This window comes from Natrix helvetica (genome assembly GCF_964273705.1).
Source record: "Natrix helvetica genome assembly, chromosome: 16".
Lineage (NCBI taxonomy): Eukaryota > Metazoa > Chordata > Lepidosauria > Squamata > Natricidae > Natrix > Natrix helvetica.
This window is the reverse complement of record NC_138563.1, coordinates 10,491,654-10,510,989: the sequence shown is the minus strand read 5'-3', so window position 1 is coordinate 10,510,989 and position 19,336 is coordinate 10,491,654. Positions and strand designations below refer to the sequence as shown.

The 19,336-nt window shown below is 48.5% G+C and overlaps 1 protein-coding gene across 3 annotated transcripts in view; it reads left to right on the top strand.

Annotated features, from left to right (window-relative positions):
- VANGL2 (VANGL planar cell polarity protein 2) overlaps positions 1 to 18,549 on the top strand; it is a 48,403-nt gene extending 29,854 nt beyond the window's left edge. For all 3 annotated transcript variants that reach the window (XM_081968346.1, XM_081968347.1, XM_081968345.1), the window contains 6 exons: positions 2,367 to 2,487; positions 4,440 to 5,047; positions 6,893 to 7,029; positions 7,859 to 7,994; positions 10,613 to 10,844; positions 13,764 to 18,549. In XM_081968346.1, the coding sequence (XP_081824472.1) occupies positions 2,367 to 2,487; positions 4,440 to 5,047; positions 6,893 to 7,029; positions 7,859 to 7,994; positions 10,613 to 10,844; positions 13,764 to 14,024 (1,495 nt within the window). In that variant the 3' untranslated portion in view covers positions 14,025 to 18,549. The remainder of the gene's footprint in view (positions 1 to 2,366; positions 2,488 to 4,439; positions 5,048 to 6,892; positions 7,030 to 7,858; positions 7,995 to 10,612; positions 10,845 to 13,763) is intronic.
- Positions 18,550 to 19,336: the final 787 nt, after the last annotated feature.

Below are 19,336 nucleotides of genomic sequence, written 5' to 3'. Positions count from 1 at the left end.
CGCAAGGGTTTAGTTTCAGGACATGGTGTATTTTCGGGGAAACACGGTACCTACCTACCTACCTACCTACCTACGTATCTTTTCATTATGCCACTCATTTCTTTGAATATCCCAATTTTGTCCCCCGGTATTTAGCCATCACTAATCTAGCTATTATTCTGTGAAACATTGTTTGCTGCAAGGATTCCTTCGTGATCTCTGTGCTTGGTTCTGTTCTTGCAGACGTTTCATGACCCAGCTAGGCAACCCCATCAGTGCCAGTCGGTGTGAGGTTATCAGGTTGGGTTCATGAAATGCCTGCAAGAAAACCACCAACCTCAGAGAGCACCAGAAGGTCTCTCCTTTCAACCCTGAGCTACAAATATTCTCCTTTGTGCGTGTCGTTTGCTAATGCCAGAAAGGCAAACAGCTTCACAGGCTGGGGAATATCACATCCCCCTTCAGAATTTGGAAGCCAGAGAACGGGAAGTCTGTGTTGCCACCTAGTGGTGGACTGGAATGCTGCAGTCTGGATTTGGTGGCCTGCAAAGGGACAGCATAATTTACAGTATTTTTCGGAGTATAAGACGCACCTTTCCCCACCCCTAAAAGAGCGTGGAAATGTTGGTGCGTCTTATACGTTGAATATAGCTATTTTTTGCCTCCTGAAGCCCTGCCCCCGCGTCCCATTTTTGTAAAAAAGCAAGCGAAAAATGGGCTGGTTTTATTGCAAAAACGGAGGCGTTTTTGCCTTCCCCCAGCCCCCCTAAGCACTCTGCAGGCTCCAGCAGGGGTGGGGGAAGGCAAAAATGCCCCTGTTTTTGAGAAAAACAGCCTGTTTTCTGCCCCAAAACAGGCGTTTTTGCCTTCCCCCAGCCCCCCTAAGCACTCTGCAGGCTCCAGCAGGGGTGGGGGAAGGCAAAAATGCCCCTGTTTTTGAGAAAAACAGCCTGTTTTCTGCCCCAAAACAGGCGTTTTTGCCTTCCCCCAGCCCCCCTAAGCACTCTGCAGGCTCCAGCAGGGGTGGGGGAAGGCAAAAATGCCCCTGTTTTTGAGAAAAACAGCCTGTTTTCTGCCCCAAAACAGGCGTTTTTGCCTTCCCCCAGCCCCTGCTGGAGCCTGCAGAGTCCTGCTGGGGGGGGCGGGGAGGACAAAAACTTTTGAATTCTCACTTAACTGTTCGAAATCTTGGTGCGTCTTATACACTGGTTTTATAGTCCCAAAAACCACGGTAATCCTGTTTGGAAATTTCCCCCATTTCCCACAGGTCACCAGGAGACCCTCCTAGACTCCAGTTAATTTTGGGGGAGTGAACGGAAGAAGCCCTGAATTTAAGCTCTAGAGGCGTGTTTTGCAATGTCCCCAACTTTAAAATAATCCTGTTCCCACAATTCCCCTGCCTGCTAGTCCACATTTTAAGCCTCTACATCTTAAAAAAGTTGTTGAGATTGAGGAATACGGTTGCAGAGCATAGCTTTTGTGCAAAGGTTGTGGCTTCTGTACTGCGCTGGGCGATTGTGGCACTGGAGCCTTTCTTCTTGTCTGCAATAAAGACTCCAGTCAAGTGGCATTATAATTGGGAAACTTACCTTCCAAAAGCTGAATTAAGACCTGTGATTTATGGCTGGATCTGGTGTGAAGCTTAACAGAGTGACTGCCAATTCCATGGCTCTACATTTTAGAGACCCCTGGGGAATCCCGGTTGTCCTGGATTCGAATTCTTTGGCCTGGGACTCCGTGCAAAGGACGCCTCGAGTCCCCCTTTTAAAGACCCTTGTGGATAATTTAGGGAAGACATTTTGCTATCTGGTGGTGAAAAGGAGAAAGGAGAAAACCCGTGGCAGAGGCTGTAAAAATAGGACGACAGGTAGTCCTCGACTTACAACCACAATTGAGCCTTAAATTTCTGCTGCTAAGCGAGACACTTGCTAAGTGAGTTCTGCCCCATTTTATAACCTTTTTTTTTGCAACAGTTGCTAAGTGAATCATTGCAGCTGTTAATAACACAGTCGTTAAGTGAATCTGGCTTCCCCATTTGATTTGCTTGTCCGAAGGTCGCAAAAGGGGATGACGTAACCTTGGGACATTACGACCGCCATAACTATGAGTTACTTGCCAAGCGTCCAAATTTGGATCACATGACCATTCGGATGCTGCAATGGTCGTTAACTGTGAAAAAGTCACCTCCTTCAATGCCATTATAACTTTGAAGAGTCACTAAACAAACTGTCGTATGTCGAGGACTGCCTGTGTGCGAGATCCTTAACCTCCATTTTCTTCCACAACCAGCAGCTGGAAGGAGGAGCTGGTTAGGGAGAAGGTGGGTGTTGGGATGCTTGTGACCTGAGCTGCCCCGCTAACTCCCAGGACCCTCTCTTGCCCCACAGAGACCGCCGAGAGAGGCATCGCTCCAAGAGTCGAGATGGGAGCCGGGGGGACAAGTCGGTCACCATCCAGGCTCCTGGAGAGCCCCTGCTGGACAACGAATCAACCCGAGGGGACGAAAGGGTGAGTGGGAAGAAGTCCATCCATCCATCCATCCAGTTTCTCCATCCATCCATCATCCATCTATCTGATTTATCCATCCATCCATCCATCCATCCATCCATCTATCCAATTCCTCCATCCATCCATCCATCCAATTTCTCCATCAATCCATCTGTCCATCCATCCATCCAATTTCTCCATGCATCCATCTATCCAATTTCTCCATCCATCCATCCATCCATCCATCTATCCATCCATCCATCCATCCATCCATCCATCCATCCATCCATCCATCATCCATCTATCCAATTTCTCCAACCATCCATCCATCATCCATCTATCCAATTTCTCCATCCATCCATCCACTTTCTCCATCCATCCATCCATCTATCCATCCATGCATCCATGTATCCATCCATCCATCCAATTTCTCCATCCATCCATCCATCTATCCATCCATCCATCTATCCAATTTCTCCATCCATCCATCCATCCATCCATCCATCCATCATCCATCTATCCAATTTCTCCATCCATCCATTTATCCATCCATCCATCCATCCATCCATCCATCTATCCATCCATCCATCCATCCATCCATCCATCCATCCATCATCCATTTATCCAATTTCTCCATCCATCCATCATCCATCTATCCAATTTCTCCATCCATCCATCCATCCATCCATCATCCATCCATCCAATTTCTCCATCCATCCATCTATCCAATTTCTTCATCCATCTATCCATCCATCCATCTATCCAATTTCTCCATCCATCCATCCATCCATCATCCATCCATCCAATTTCTCCATCCATCCATCTATCCAATTTCTTCATCCATCTATCCATCCATCCATCTATCCAATTTCTCCATCCATCCATCCATCCATCCATCCATCCATCATCCATCCATCCAATTTCTCCATCCATCCATCAATCCATCATCCATCTATCCAATTTCTCCATCCATCCATCCATCCATCATCCATCTATCCAATTTCTCCATCCATCCATTTATCCAATTTATCCATCCATCCATCCATCCATCCATCCATCTATCCATCCATCCATCCATCCATCCATCCATCCATCCATCCATCCATCATCCATTTATCCAATTTCTCCATCCATCCATCATCCATCTATCCAATTTCTCCATCCATCCATCCATCCATCCATCATCCATCCATCCAATTTCTCCATCCATCCATCTATCCAATTTCTTCATCCATCTATCCATCCATCCATCTATCCAATTTCTCCATCCATCCATCCATCCATCATCCATCCATCCAATTTCTCCATCCATCCATCTATCCAATTTCTTCATCCATCTATCCATCCATCCATCTATCCAATTTCTCCATCCATCCATCCATCCATCCATCCATCATCCATCCATCCAATTTCTCCATCCATCCATCCATCCATCATCCATCCATCCAATTTCTCCATCCATCCATCCATCCATCATCCATCCATCCAATTTCTCCATCCATCCATCATCCATCTATCCAATTTATCCATCCATCCATCCATCCATCCATCCATCCATCCATCCATCATCCATCCATCCAATTTCTCCATCCATCCATCCATCCATCATCCATCCATCCAATTTCTCCATCCATCCATCCATCCATCATCCATCCATCCAATTTCTCCATCCATCCATCCATCCATCATCCATCCATCCAATTTCTCCATCCATCCATCCATCCATCCATCCATCCATCCATCCATCCATCCATCCAATTTCTCCATCCAGGCCATTCATCTGTCCATCCAACTATCTATCCTCTCATCTCTGCATCATGCACTGGGAGGGGCCAGAGGCCGGGCGGAGAGGCTGCAGGGTGGTGCCTGGGTGGGGCTGGGGACAAGATCCTTTGCAACCTCCCAGGACGGCTCTCCTGACCAGAGGATCCCACCCCTGTTTCACTTCCCCTTTGACCTTTGCTTCCCGCCAGGACGACAACTGGGGCGAGACGACCACCGTGGTGACGGGCACATCGGAGCACAGCATTTCCCATGATGACATCACGCGCATCACCAAGGACATGGAGGACAGTGCCCACCTGGACTGCTCCCGCCACCTGGGGGTCTCGCTGGCGGGGGCCCTGGCCCTGCTCTCCTTCCTGACCCCCATCGCCTTCATGCTGCTGCCCCAGCTGCTGTGGGGGGAGCAGCTGAGCCCCTGCGGGACCCCCTGCGAGGGCCTCTTCATCTCGGTGGCCTTCAAGCTGCTGATCCTCCTGCTGGGCAGCTGGGCGCTCTTCTTCCGCCGCCCCAAGGCCTTCCTGCCCCGCATCTTCGTCTTCCGGGCCCTCCTGATGGTGCTGGTCTTCCTCCTGGTGGCCTCCTACTGGCTCTTCTACGGCGTCCGCATCCTGGACTCCCGCGACACCAACTACCAGGGCATCGTCCAGTACGCCGTCTCGCTGGTGGACGCCTTGCTCTTCGTCCACTACTTGGCTGTGGTCTTGCTGGAGCTGCGCCAGCTCCAGCCCCACTTCACCCTCAAGGTGGTGCGCTCCACCGACGGGGCCAGCCGCTTCTACAACGTGGGGCACCTCAGGTAAGGGCGGTTGAGGGTCAGAGGGGCTTGGGGGCATTTCCGTGCGGTCAAGGACGGCCGGGGGCGATTGTTCGGTGGCATTGAAGGCCTCGTCACAGGATGGGAGCGGCCTTTTGCAATTGACGGGGGGCATGTCAATGCCATTGGTGCCTGAGCCACAGTCATTATAGTTCTACAGGTACCGTATTTTCGGAGTATAAGACGCACCTTTCCCCCCCCCCCCAAAAGAAGGTGAAAATCTGGGTGCGTCTTATACACTGAATACAGCTTTTTTTTGGCCTACCAAAACCCTGCCCCCTTTGCAAAAATGACCTTGCATAGCCTTTAGGAGGCTTCCAGGGTGCTCCTGGGGGCTGGGGGAGGGCAAAAACTAGTTATTTTTTGTTCATTTTTGCCCCCCATCCCATCCCCCAGGAGCACTCTGGAAGCCTCCCGAAGCCTATGCATGCCCTGTTTGTTTTTGAAAAAATGGGCCCCGCAGAGTGTGAAAACTTTTTTTTTTTTAAAATTATGTCTTCAAAATCTTGGTGTCTCTTATACTCCGAAAAATACGGCCCTCAACTTAACAACCGTTCATTTAGTGAATGCGTTGCCAACAGCACTGGAAAAAGGGACTTACGGCCGTTTTTTTGCACTGAAGACCTTGGCCGCCTTCCCCCACAGTCTCGCGATTAACATCCGGATACTTGACAACTGACTCGTATTTATGACGGTTGCAGTGGCCCCGGAGTCATTCGATCCTCTTTTGCGACCTTCTGGCAAGCCAAGTCAGTGGGGAAGCCAGGTGGCTTCAGCGTTTGTGTTATTCGTTTAAGGACTGCCCTCGTTCGCTTGACAAAGGTGGTCAGAAGAGTCAGGAAACGGGGCAAAACTCACTTAACGGATTTCTCACTTAGCAACATACATTTTGGGCTCAATTGTGGCCGTAAGCCTGAGGTCTTTCTTTTGTTTGTGGTTTTTCTCCAGTTCTTTCTCTTCTGTCGTCTTCGGTATTACAACGTCTGCGATCCAGAATTTTCTTTCTTTTTTTTTGTTTGTTACTGTCGGGCTTTTTTTTTGTATTTGTGTAAGAAGCTGAAGTGTCCCCCCCCCAAATCTCATGCCCAGCCGTGAGCCCTGATAAGACTTAGAATAAACTTATTGTCACTTTGACCCCAGGAGCTCTCTGAAAGCCTCCTAAAAGCTATGCACTGCCATTTTGGTGAAGGGGACGGGTTTCGGGAGGCCAAAAATGCTGTATTCAGTGTATAAGACGCACCCAGATTTTCAGCCTCTTTTTTTGAGGGAAAAAGGTGCATCTTATACTCTGAAAAATATGGTATACTCCCATATATATTATATGACACAGAGAAACAACACAGTCTAGTTTGGATGTACAAGGCGAGAAAAACGAATCTTGTGAGTTTGTCCGACGGACGGCCTAGGGAACAAAGTGGTTACAGAATCTGGACGTCCTGCCAGAAATCCTTCAAAACCCCCTTCTCCCAGAGGGGAGAAACAGAAACAGACCCTACAGTGGGTGTGCGGGGTCTCTAGCGATGCTTTGAGCTCTAAGCACATAGCACTTATAAGCAGCATCCTGAATGACGGGAAGCAAGCTTTCTATAATCTCCACTGTCCTCACCACTCTCTGTAGGGACTTTCTATCTGAAGCTATGCAGCCACCAAACCAAACAAGGATGCCGTTTGTTAAAATGCTCTCCAGGGACATTAAACTGGTCGTGCTGAAAGCAAATGAGAGCCAGATTCTGCCTTATTGTGCTGTGTAACAGGATCCCTCGGTGATCGCTCCGGTTACCTTGTTGTCTCCAACTAAAGCTGGATCTAACGCTTCCTTCTCTGCAGCATCCAGAGAGTCGCCGTGTGGATCCTGGAGAATTATTACCACGATTTCCCCGTCTATAATCCGGCTTTGCTCAACCTGCCCAAGTCCGTTCTGTCTAAGAAAATGTCTGGCTTCAAAGTCTACTCGCTTGGCGAAGGTAAGCGTTGGCAGCCCCTTCCGAAGCAGCGGATTCAGTCCTCCGTCCACAGGAGACGAGGATCTACTTTCCTCCTGCTCTGAAGCTCGGCTTCCAAGAGGCAGAGCCTTCAACCAGATCTCCTGCAGATCTAACTTGATTGCCCGGTTCTTGGTCAAGATCACACGAAGTGTTAGTAGCTCTTTGTCCTGCCTTGGTGAGGCCACACCAGGGGTGAAAGGTTACCGGTTCGGGCCAGTTCACCCAAACCAGTAGTAAAAAATGCTACTGGTTTCCAGAACCAATAGTAAAAACACTAAAAAATAGTGCTAACGATTACACGTCACACAGCTGATCTTAGGAACTTTTAGAAAAAAACCTTTTAAGCCTTTTTTTTTTTTTTACTACAGGTTCTCCGGAAATGTGGGGGTGGGGTTGGCGGTCCGTTTTTGCTCCCAATAGGCTTCCCTGAAGCCTGCTAGGCCAAAAATGAGGGGTTCAGGGTGCTGAGAAAGAGAGAGAGAGAGAGAGAGGAGAGAGAGGGAGAGAGAGAGAGAGAGGAGAGAGAAAGAAAGGGAGAGAGAGAGGAGAGAGAAAGAGAGAGAGAGAGAGAGAAAGAAAGAGGAGAGAGGATAGTATAGCTGGCTGGGGAATTCTGGAAGTTGAAGTCCACAAGTCTTAAAGTTCCCAAGTTTGGACACCCCTGCTTTAGAATCATAGTGCTGGGAGGGACCTTGGAGGTCTTCTAGTCCAGCCCTCTGCTGGAATGAGGGTGTTTATGATCCCCTTTGAGGAGGTTTGAGAGGCGTCTCCATAACTCCACGGCTCTTCCCTCCCTCCCTCCCTCTAGAGAACACAACCAACAACTCCACCAGCCAATCGCGGGCTGTTATCGCTGCAGCTGCCCGGAGGCGGGACAACAGCCACAACGAGTACTACTACGAGGAAGCAGAGCACGAGCGCCGGGTGCGAAAGAGGAGAGCCAGGTGGGTCCCCTCCAAAGGGCTAGTGTTCATGTTCCCGCAGAGGGTGGGAATTCCTGGCGGCTGAAATCGGACCTTTGTCGTTGTGTGAATTCTTGAGTTGGTTTGGGAGAAAAATCCTCGGATCAGCTCCGTTTTCAAGGAAATGGCCGAATTGATTTTTTGGAGGTGTCCCCTTTATGGAATTTATTTGCTGCCCGTCTCTTATCCAATGACTCCCCAGGTGCTAATTGGCTTCAGCTTTAGAATTTGATTTGGGAAACCGTGGGGGCCCTTGGTGCTCTCTCAGCTTGGTGGTTGCTTGGTTGATGAAGTTACCTAGTTGGGTTATGAAACGTCTGGAAGACAACAACAAAGCTCAGAGAGCACCAAGGGCCCCACAGTCTCGTCCTCCTCCTCCTTCTGCTGCTTTTGCTTCTTCTTCCACCACCACCACCACCTCCTCCTCCTCCTCCTCCTCCTCCTTCTTCTTCTTCCTTCTCCTCCTCCTGTCCACCAGCCCCACTCTCTTCTAGCACCGATGATGTTACCTAACTGGATAATAAAACATCTGCAAAAAAACAACCACCAACCACACAGAGCAGCAAGGACTTTACAGTTCAAAGCTAATATTCAAATATTCTCTCTTTATCAATTTGGAAAAGAGACCCAGCCTCGGCTGAAATGGCTCCTAGGGCCTCCGAGCTTCACGCAGGCTGCCGTCCTGAGTAATAGGATTAACATTAAGCTAGGGAGAGAGGTAATGTGCTTTCCCCATCGCAGTTGTAAACACCCGGTAAGCACATTAGAATGCAGAAATACCCATTGTCCTGTCAAAATGCTAAACATCCTGGCGGGGAGCAAATTGGAGGGTGAAGTAAATCCAGGTAATCTGTTAAGAGAAGTTAGAAGATTGTCTTCCCCCTCCTCTTTAGAATAGAACAGAATTCTTTATTGGCCAAGTGGGGTTGAACACACAAGGAATTTGTCTTCGCTGCATAAGCTCTCGGTATACGTAAAAGCAAAAATAAAATACATTCATCAAGAAACAAAAGATTCAACACTTAGTGATAGCCATAGGTTACTAAATACCGTATTTTTCGGAGTATAAGATGCACCTCCCCCCCCAAAAAAAGAGGGTGGAAATTTGGTAGCACTTTATACACTCAATGTAGCCCAGCCCACCCACTGTCCCCCACCCTTTGACCTCTGCCTCCCAGCAATTTACCTCCTTGTAGCAAACTCGGGAAAATGGAGCTTGCGGAGGCTGCAATAGGCTATAGCAATCCCTGCAGCCTGAAACAGCTGATGATCGGGAGGCGCTTAAACTGAAAGTGAAACTTGCTGTTTGCTGCACGGAGGTAAATTGCTGGGAGGCAGAGGCAGGTTTTTTTTCTTGTGCTAATCAGGCTGTTTGCTGCAAGAAGGTAAATGCCTCTAGAATGTTCAAATTATTAGACTTATTTTTTAAAGACTGCTTTATTGTTGTTCTAGACAGCTTAAGAAAATGAAGAAGCTTTTTAAAATAAATGCTCGATCTGAAGAGGCCCCGTGCTATTGCATCTTCTTTTCAATAGCAGAGAGTAATTTATACTTCCAGAAAGCAACATCAATTTTAACAGCATCTGTACACGTATAGTCTGAAATGTAACACTACAAACAGCGTATAATGTCTGTACTGTTTGCTGTTTGTTGCAAGGAGGCAAATTGCTGGGAGGCAGAGGCAGAGTTTCCCCCCCTTGTTTTTCCTTCCCAAAAGCTATCGTATTTTTCGGAGTATAAGATGTACCAAGGTTTTGAAGAGGCAAATTAAAAAAAAAAGTTTGTGCACTCTGCAGACCTCCCCAAAATGGGCCCATTCCCCCCCCCCCAAAGGGCATGAATAGACTTTAGGAGGCTTGTAGCGTGCTCCTGGGGGGGGGGGGTGCTCCCAAAACAAGCAAAGATTATCCATTTTTTGCAAAAATGAGCCCTATATTGTCAAAAGACTTGCATGCATAGCCTTTAGGAGGCTTATAGAGTGCTCCTGAGGGCTGGGGGGGGGGGGGGCAAAATTAAGCAAAAAACAGCCAGGTTTTCGCTCTTTTCTGCCCTCCCCAGCCCCCAGGAGCTCTCTGAAAGCCTCCTAAAGGCTATGCATGGCCATTTTGGGGAAGGGGGCGGGATTTTGGGAGGCCAAAAATGCTGTATTCAGCGTATAAGATGCACCCAGATTTTCAGCCTCTTTTTTGGGGGAAAAGGTACGTTTTATACTCCGAAAAATACGGTAGGTGCGTCTTATACTTCGGAGCGTCTAATACTCCGAAAAATACGGTGAGCAATGACAATCGTACTAGGAAACTGAATAAAACAATATAAAGTGCAAAGATACAAGCAATAAGGTCATAGCCATAAGTGGGAGGAGATAGGTGCTAGGAAGGATGAGCAGAATAATAGTAATACAGTCTTAGCAAATAGTTTCACAGTCTTGTGGGAATTCTTCCGTTCCGCGTGCTCCTTCTTCCCTCTGCTGGCAAAACTTCAAATGGGATTTTGTGAACGGGCAAATGTCACAGTGGGCAGCTTAGTCTGGGCTGAAGGTGTACTCCCATCCTCTTCTCCATCCTGGTTGGCTTGCTATGACGAGGTCCCTGCCCTTGCAGGTTGGTGGTGGCCGTGGAAGAGGCCTTCACACACATCAAACGGCTCCAGGAGGAGGACCAGAAGAATCCCCGGGAGATCATGGACCCCCGGGAAGCCGCCCAGGCCATCTTCGCCTCCATGGCCCGAGCCATGCAGAAGTACCTGCGTACCACCAAGCAGCAGCCCTACCACACGATGGAGAGCATCCTCCAGCACCTGGAGTTCTGCATCACTCACGACATGACACCCAAGGTAGGCGAAGGGGAGGCGGGGAGGGGGAACCCGGGAGTGCAGGGATCAGCTGGTGGCTTCCATTGCAGGCCCCCTGCTCTGGGTGGAATGATTCTGCAGGAAGAAGGGCAGCCTTACCAGGTAGGCCAGGCAGGAAGCGCACCCAGCTAAGCTAGCTCTACCTTTCGGGAAGGCGATCTTTCCAGGCTGAAAGGACAAATCTCCCGCTCTATGAGAAGTGTGAGACTATTTCCCAAAGCACCTTTGAAGGCCAGAGAAGGAATCATGGATGGAAACTGACCAAGGAGAGACTCAACCTGGAAATAAGGAGGAATTTCCTGACCGTGGGAACCATCAACCCATGGAACAGGAGTTGCCTTTGGAAGTTGTGGGAGCTTCATCCCTGGAGGCTTTCAAGAAGAGGCTGGACTGCCCTTTGTCAGAAAATGGTGTAGGGTCTCCTGCTTGGGCGGGCAGGGGTTGGACTAGATGACCTCCAAGATCCCTTCCAACTCTGTAATCTGTTAAGTACTCGGCGTGGCTAGTCCAGGGAAGAGAAGGACCAGGGGAGACAGGAGAGCATCTCCCAATATTTGAGGGGCTGCTCCAGAGATGAGGAAGGTAGAGCTATTTTCTAAAGCCCCTGAAGGCCAGACAAGGAAGAATGGATGGAAGGAGAGATTCAACCTGGAAATAAGGAGGAATTTCCTGACAGGGAGAACAATCAACCCATGGGACAGAAGTTGCCTTCAGAAGTTGTGGGAGCTTCATCCCTGGAGGCTTTCAAGAAGAGACTGGGCTGCCCTCTGTCAGAAATGGTGTAGGGTGTTCTACTTGGGCTAGGGGGTTGGACTAGATGACCTCCAAGGTCCCTTCCAACTCTGTTAATCCATTTTGTGGTCCAGATGATCTTGGGGATTGCTCTTTGGAGATGTTTTTTTTTTCAAAAAAGAAAATTATTTGATAAGATCCTTACTTCTTTGATGATAGGAGGGGGGGGGATGTCTTCTCTGACTGCCCACCCGTCCATTCGGCCCTAAGGCTACCAGTAAGGCCCCGGCGGTGGTACCCAGGGGTCCAGCATGACAGGGAAATGCAGTCACACCAGTGACGCTGCTGGGAAGGATATTTGGGAATGAATTCAAATCAGCTCAGCTGCTGCTTGTGCTTTCTGATAGTCTGAGGTAGAATGCTCTTGAACATGGAGGATCAAATGGAATAGAATGCTGAACAGTCCTGAATTGGAACTGGAGTCAGAATTTAGGCTTTTTAGTTTTGGCCGAAGCTTATTTCTGTCGGGGGAGATAGGCCTTGACTTATGTCCAGTCCCCTCACTTAACGACTGTCACAGGGTCCCCTCAACCACACAATTGCCTTTTGGACCTTCCCAGGGTTCTGGGGGAGCTGAATTCACTTAATGACCGTGGCCCCAAAAGTCATAAAATCGAGTGCGGTCACTTAATGACTGCATCGCTTAGCAGTGGAAATTTCTGCCCCGATTGTGGTTGTAAGTTGGTGGTCACTTTATTTCATTTTGGCTGGTTTCCGAATTCTTCTGCGCATTTTAAAAGGCAATTCGGTGCAAGACATTTTCTGGCAGAATCTGATCAAATTAAACTTGATTCCAGCCCAAGATATAGAGCACACAAAGAGTACTTTGAAATAGTTGACTTTAAAGTCAGTATCAGCTTTAACATCTTCATCTGTCTTAGCAAAGGGGCGCTCATGGGCGCCAGAGAATCCACAGCGCCACCAGGGGGCGCCCAAGGACCTGACCGAAAGACGGTGAAATGGATAATATTTAACTCAAAAGTCGATTTGATAACCAGATCTTAGCAGGTCTTTAGGGTCATTTTAAGTATTGTTGTTGGTATTACTATTGCAAATGGTCCTCAACTCACAGCAGTTCATTTACTGACCACTAGAAAGTCACACAACGGCACTGAACAAGTCACTTATGACCGCCTTTCACACTTACGACCATTGCAATCCCATGTGATCAAAATTCAGAGGCTTGGCAGCCGACTCAAATTTATGACGGTCGTAGTGTCCCGGGGCTCCTGTGATCCCCTTTTGCGACCTCCGGAGAAGCAAAGTTAATGGGGAAGCCCGGTCCCTTTTAATGACTGTGCTACTGATTTAACAATGCAGCGATTCGCTTAACAACTGAGAAAAGAAAGGTCATAAAACGGGGCAAAATTAACTGTCTCGCTTAGCCACAGAAATGTTGGACTCCATTGTAGTCGTACATGGAGGACTTACCTGCACTTTTATCAACTCAAAAAGTTTGTTGAGCTACATCTTTGGGGGATATAATAGGAAGTACCATATTTTTCGGTGTATAAGATGCACCTCCCCCCCCTCCAAAAAGAGACTGAAAATCTGGCTGTGTCTTATACACTGAATACAGCGTTTTTGGCCTCCCAAAACCCCGCCCCCTTTGCAAAAATGGACTTGCAGATGGTTTGGGAGGCTTCCAGAGTCCTCCTGGGGGCTGGGGGGGGGGGAAGGGCAAAAACGAATAAAAAAATGGGCCGTTTCTTGCTTGTTTTTGCCCCGCCCCCAGGAGCACTCTACGAGGCTCCTAAAGGCTATACATGCCCTTTTTTTTGGACAAAAAACCGCCTGTTTTCACGAAAAACGGGCTGATTTTTTTGCTCGTTTTTGCCTCCCCCCCAGCCACCAGGAGCCCTTTGCAGGCCTCTCAAACTCTCTTCGTGCCCCATTTTTCACAAAAAACGAGGCCTGCAGAGTGCAAAGACTTTTTAAAAAAATAAAATTACCTCTTCAAAATCTTGGTGCGTCTTATAGACTGAAAAATACGGTAATAGACTTTGGTTGAGCGCGACCCCTTTGAATTGCAGCCTCTTCTCGTCAACGGCCGTTTGTTGCCCCCTCAATGTCGGTCTGACCTGCCCTTCTCTCCGTCCGTCTTTGCAGGCCTTCCTGGAGCGCTACCTGACCGCAGGGCCCACCATCCAGTACCACAAGGACCGCTGGCTGGCCAAGCAGTGGACTCTGGTCAGCGAGGAGCCCGTGACCAACGGGCTGAAGGACGGGGTGGTCTTTGTCCTGAAGCGCCACGACTTCAGCCTCGTGGTCAGCACCAAAAAGATCCCCTTCTTCAAGCTCTCCGAGGAGTTTGTGGACCCCAAGTCGCACAAGTTTGTCATGCGGCTGCAGTCGGAGACGTCGGTGTGACCCACGGCGGAGCCGAGGGGCTTGAATGCCAGGGAAGGTGGCTCCCCACCAGGAGGGGGCGATGGCCTGGCGCCAGCCTGCGTCTCTCGGGTTTGAGACGGTTCCTGGGCTTGGTGGGAGACCCTCTGGGGCGCCTGCCTCCCCTTCTCCATGCCAGCGCTTCCCCCTCCTTCTCCTCCCCTCTCCTTTGTGGCCCCAACCGAGGGGAAGGGCAGGGGCTCTTCCTTCCTTCCTGTCTCTTTCTTTCTTTATCTCTCTCTCTCTCTCTTTTTCTCTTTCTTTCTTTCTTTTTCTCTTTCTCTTTTCTTTCTTTCTCTTTCCCTTTCTTTTTCTCTCCCTTCCCTCCCTCCCTCTTTCTTTCTTTTTCTCTTTCTTTCTTTCTCTTTCCCCCACTTTCTTTTTCTCTTTCTCTTTCCCTTTCCCTCCCTTGTAGCAAGCCCCCCCCCAAAGGAACTGAGGAGGTGGGTGGGGGTGACAAGGACAGCATCACCCGTCCCTCCCCCTCTCCTTCTGTCCGTCCGTCCCTCCTGATGGAATTGCTGGAAGTTACCTGTGCCAAATCCTAAGGGCTAACTCTGTCTTCACCAGCATCTGCAGACATAGTCGGGCTAAGGAACTTTTGTGAATGTCGTTTTCTACAAAGCTACATGCCGGCACGTGGAATCCCAGACCCCCACGGGGGCACTCGGTGTCTCCCTGGGTCTCTTGAGGTCCAACTGCACAAGATTTGGGGGGGATCATCCCAGGGGGACCTGGTGGTCCAAGGGAAGAGCGACCCAGCCACCCTCCCCCCACCCCCCCCCGAAGCCATCACGTCAGCCTCTGGACTGGCTGGACATTCAACAGGTCAATCCCCAAGCAAAAGCTGGAAGGAGGGGTGGGGGATTTTTAAGAAGAGGGTGGCTTTTTTTGTTAAAAGAACCTTGTGGTTTTTAGAGGAGTCCAGCGCGTTGTAAATACGTTTCCTCTGAGTCACTCAGGTGAGCTCTTGGTCTGAGCAAGCTTTGGTGTGGCGTGGGGGTGGGGGATTTAGGGTTATGACGGGTGAGGCGAGGAAGAAACTCCGCATTTGAGTCCCCAGGATGATTTTTTTTTTGCACTTTCGCACGTGCAAAAACTTGGATCTGGCAGTTCCTTTTGGGGAGGGTCTGCATTCGGCCTTCCCCCTCCCTAAATCTCCGGGCCTCCCCCCCCTCCCAATACAAAGCAGCTCCCAGAGGGCTTTACTGTTCACCCCCCACCCCACTGATTGGCTTCAGGACCCATCACTCACCAGTGGAGCGATGACCTCACTCCGCGTTCTCTGCCGTAGCCAATTTGAAGCATGGGTGGACTTCAACTCCCAGAATCCCACCTGTCTCCAAAGTGACTTAAGGTTGAGATACCACTGCTTTAAAATACCTTTAGGGGAGGTTCTAAGAAGGCTTTTTTTTTTTTTTTTGCCAGTTCATTTTTCAGACATATTTTTTTTGTTTAAAAAAAAAAAAGTCCCCAGTTTTTTCTGCTCAACAGCCGGTTTTTTTTTAGTAGGCATTCCATTTTTACTTTCAGTAAAATTGACTTAAGATGCTCATCTGATATCAATAACCTTATGGGAAAGAGTAGCTTATAACGGAACTGAAAGGATTTCTGGCCCCCACAAACTCTCATTATTCATAGAACTAAACTGACAGCCGTTTCCTTTTAACCTGATTGGGGGGGGGGGGTTCTTTTTTTGGTTTTGTTTTTAATGTCGGACTTTGCGGATGGAGATCTGATAGGGGTTGCATTTGGGGTGCTCAGCTGGTGTTGGGGCTCGTTGGGGAGGGGGTCTCCTGCGTTGAGGGGTGGAGAGGCCTCCTGCTTAGATCACTGTGATTCACCTTTTTAAAACAATCTTAATTCCTGGGAGAGGAACTGGCCACTCAGTGAGAGACCTTCTGAAAGGGCAGGGATGATTTTGCCTTGAGCCAAACGGTCTTAAAAAGCCTTCAGAAGGTTCGTCAGAATGTTCCAATTTAAATCACGCCAAATGCCTTTCAAAAAAAATAAAATCAACGCTGAGCTTGCATTATATTTATATATTTATATCTTTCCCTTATTCCTGTCGTGACATCCCCCCAAATGAGCAGCTGATGGAGACCAGCCCAATCTCCTTCGCAGAGAACTTTCCGGCACAGCTAGTCCTCAACATAACGACGATTTGTTTAGTGACCGAAGTTACAACGGCATTAAAAAAAAATGTGGCTTAGATCTTGTACGCAACCGTTGCACCATCCCCACAGCCGCGCGATCAAAATTGGGATGCGTAGTAACTGGCGTGTATTTATGTCAGTTGCCCTGTCCTGGGGGCGGGGGGGGTGTCACACAATTGGAACTCGCAGCCTTCCCAGCTGGCATCCGACAAGCAGAATCAATGGGGGGAAGCCCAGATTCGCTTAAAGACCACTTGATTTATTTAACAACTGCAGTGGTTGGATTAACAGCCGGGGTAAAAGTGTCGTAAAATCAGCCACAACCCAGTTCACCATCTTGGGGATGGAAATTTTGGGCGCCATTGTGGTCGTAAGTCGAGAACTACTGATCGGCATCTTAGCCAATCTGCTAAAGACTCAAAAGTCCCTCTTGGTCGTTATGCAGACCTTCGTTTTTCTGAGCAGGTGCCCACCAGGTGAGGTCTTACACCTTTGTGGCCTTTGACAGAACAGTCTCGCCTGTGTCTGTGACCCACTTCTGAATAGAATAGAATAAGCTGGAAGGGGTCTTGGAGGTCTTCTAGTCCAGCCCCCTGCTTGAGCAGGACCCCCTATACCAATTTAGATAAGTGATTGTTCTAGACTATTCTTAAAAACATCCAGTGTTGGAGTGCCAATGATTTCTGGAGGCAACGTCTGTTCCACTGGGGTAATTGTCCAGCTAAATAGGAGCCAGCAGCGGGAGCCAAAAAAAACAATGCAATCCTAAATTGCATTAACAGAGGGATACAATCAAGATCAAGGGAGGTACTAATACCACTCTGTAAAGCCTTAGTAAGGCCACACCTAGAGTCCTGCATCCAGTTCTGGTCCCCACACTACGAAAAAGAGGTTGAGACTCTGGAAAGAGTGCAGAGAAGAGCAACCAGGATGATGAGGGGACTGGAGGATAAAACGTATGAAGAACGGTTGCAAGAACTGGGCCTGGCTAGTCTAGGGAAGAGAAGGGCCAGGGGAGACAGGAGAGCATCTTCCAATATTTGAGGGGCTGCCACAGAGAGGAGTTATGGGGTCAAGCTATTCTCCAAAGCACCTTTGAAGGCCAGAGAAGGAAGAATGGACACTGACCAAGGAGAGATTCAACCTGGAAATAAGGAGGAATTTCCTGACGGAGAACAATCAACTCATGGAACAGAAGTTGCCTTCAGAAGTTATGAGAGCTTCATCCCTGGAGGCTTTCAAGAAGAGACTGGACTGCCATCGGTCAGAAAGGGTGTAGGGTCTCCTGCTTGGGCTGAGGGGGGTTGGACTAGATGACCTCCAAGATCCCTTCCAACTCTTGTTAATCTGTTAATTCCATCCAGAGGATTTCAGGGCCTTTGAAGCAGCTGGCATCCAGATCTTGGAGCTACAGAAGAGAGGGGTTTCTTAGGGAGATTCTTAATGGGGTCTGCCAGTCATCCATTCTTGATTTTGGATGGTTTAGAGCTGCGCTGGCTGGGGAATTCTGGGCGTTGAAGTCCACAAAAGTTGTCTAGGTTGTTGGAGACTCTGGTTTAGAGGAATTTTTGGTGGCGGTTAGATGCTAAAAGTTGATAACAGGATAAGAGCTTCCCCCAGCCAGTCGCACTCGGAAAAGTCCTTGACTTACAACTACAATTGGAAAAAAATTGTCGTTAAGTGAGGCATCACATGACCACGTCATTTTTTTGCCATGGTGGTTAATGAAACCACTGTTTGTTAGTAAAGCAGGCATCCGATGACTGCCAATTGCAACCTTCCCTTCCAGTTTCCCCCGTCAACTTTGCTTGGGCCAGACGTGCCAAGGACCATCGTTTAACAGCCCTGTTGTAACTTTGGTCACTAAATGAGTCGTAAGTCAAGGACTGTAGAAATTTTCTAATGTTCACTTGGGGGGAGAGCGGGGTCTGTGTGTATCGTATTTGTAGCCCACTCTTGATCCTCTTAAATTTGAAAGCACATCCACACCTGGTCTCCGAGAAATAACCTCACTGCCGTTTTCATGTCCTTTTAAGGCGCTCAGACCGTATATTAAAACAGAGGCCAACTTTCTCCTTAGCTCGAACACACATGCACACCGAATTTAGGAAACCATTTTCTGACATCCCCCCCTCTCCCTCCCCCCCAAAATAAAAGCAGAGAAACCTTGTGCATGCATGTAGAAAATTGTAAAATGTAAATTGTTTTTAATATATAAAATTTCGTTTTTACCGTTTGCAGTGGTACTAAGCATTACAGCAATGTTAGTCGAGGGTTTTTTTCATAAACAATAGGAAGTAAAATTGTACATTTTTTTCTAAAAAATAAACATCTTTTTGGAGTTTTGGGTATTTCCGGTCTGGCCTGGTGATGTTTTCAGGAAGGGATGGGGAGGGGGCTGGGCGGCTGGCGGGGGTGGTGGTGGTGGTCTCGTCCAGTTGGGGGAATGGATGGTCCCTGGCTTTTATGAGAATTGAGAGCATCTATGGATACAGAGGAGTTATCCACCACATTTGGACAACAATTTGGGATGGCATAGGATCTCCTGCTTGAGTAGGGGGTTGGACTAGGGTCTAAGGTCCCTTCCAACTTTTTTATTCTGTTAAATGGATTGCTTTTGCCAAGAAGAGAGATCCAGGGTGACAAAGACTTCACTTTAAGAAGAGAAATGGGGCAAGGAGATGTTTACTGCTTAAGTCCCCAAATTCTGCTCTTGGTGGCCTTGGTCTTCTCCTCCTTCTACCACTTCATGTGTCAAGGGCCATACACACATTCCATTTCTTACACTTCTGCTCTTGGTGGAACTGGTATTTTGAGTTCTCCTTGCACTGAGCAAGGATCAAACACAAGGATCTTGCATCCGGCTCTTAGAGAATCATTTTTCTTCTCTTTTGGTGAAGTTTGGTGTGGTGACTTCTCTCCAGGAACACCAGCTGCTTGATTGACCCTTCCTGTGGTGTTTCCCTATCCTGCCCATCCTCTCTCTAATAGGGCCTATTTGACTAAGTTAAAGGTAAAGGTTCCCCTTGCACATCTGTGCTAGTCGTTCTTGACTCTAGGGGGCGGTGCTCATCTCCGTTTCAAAGCCGAAGAGCCAGCACTGTCCAAATATGTCTCCGTGGTCATGACTAAACGCTG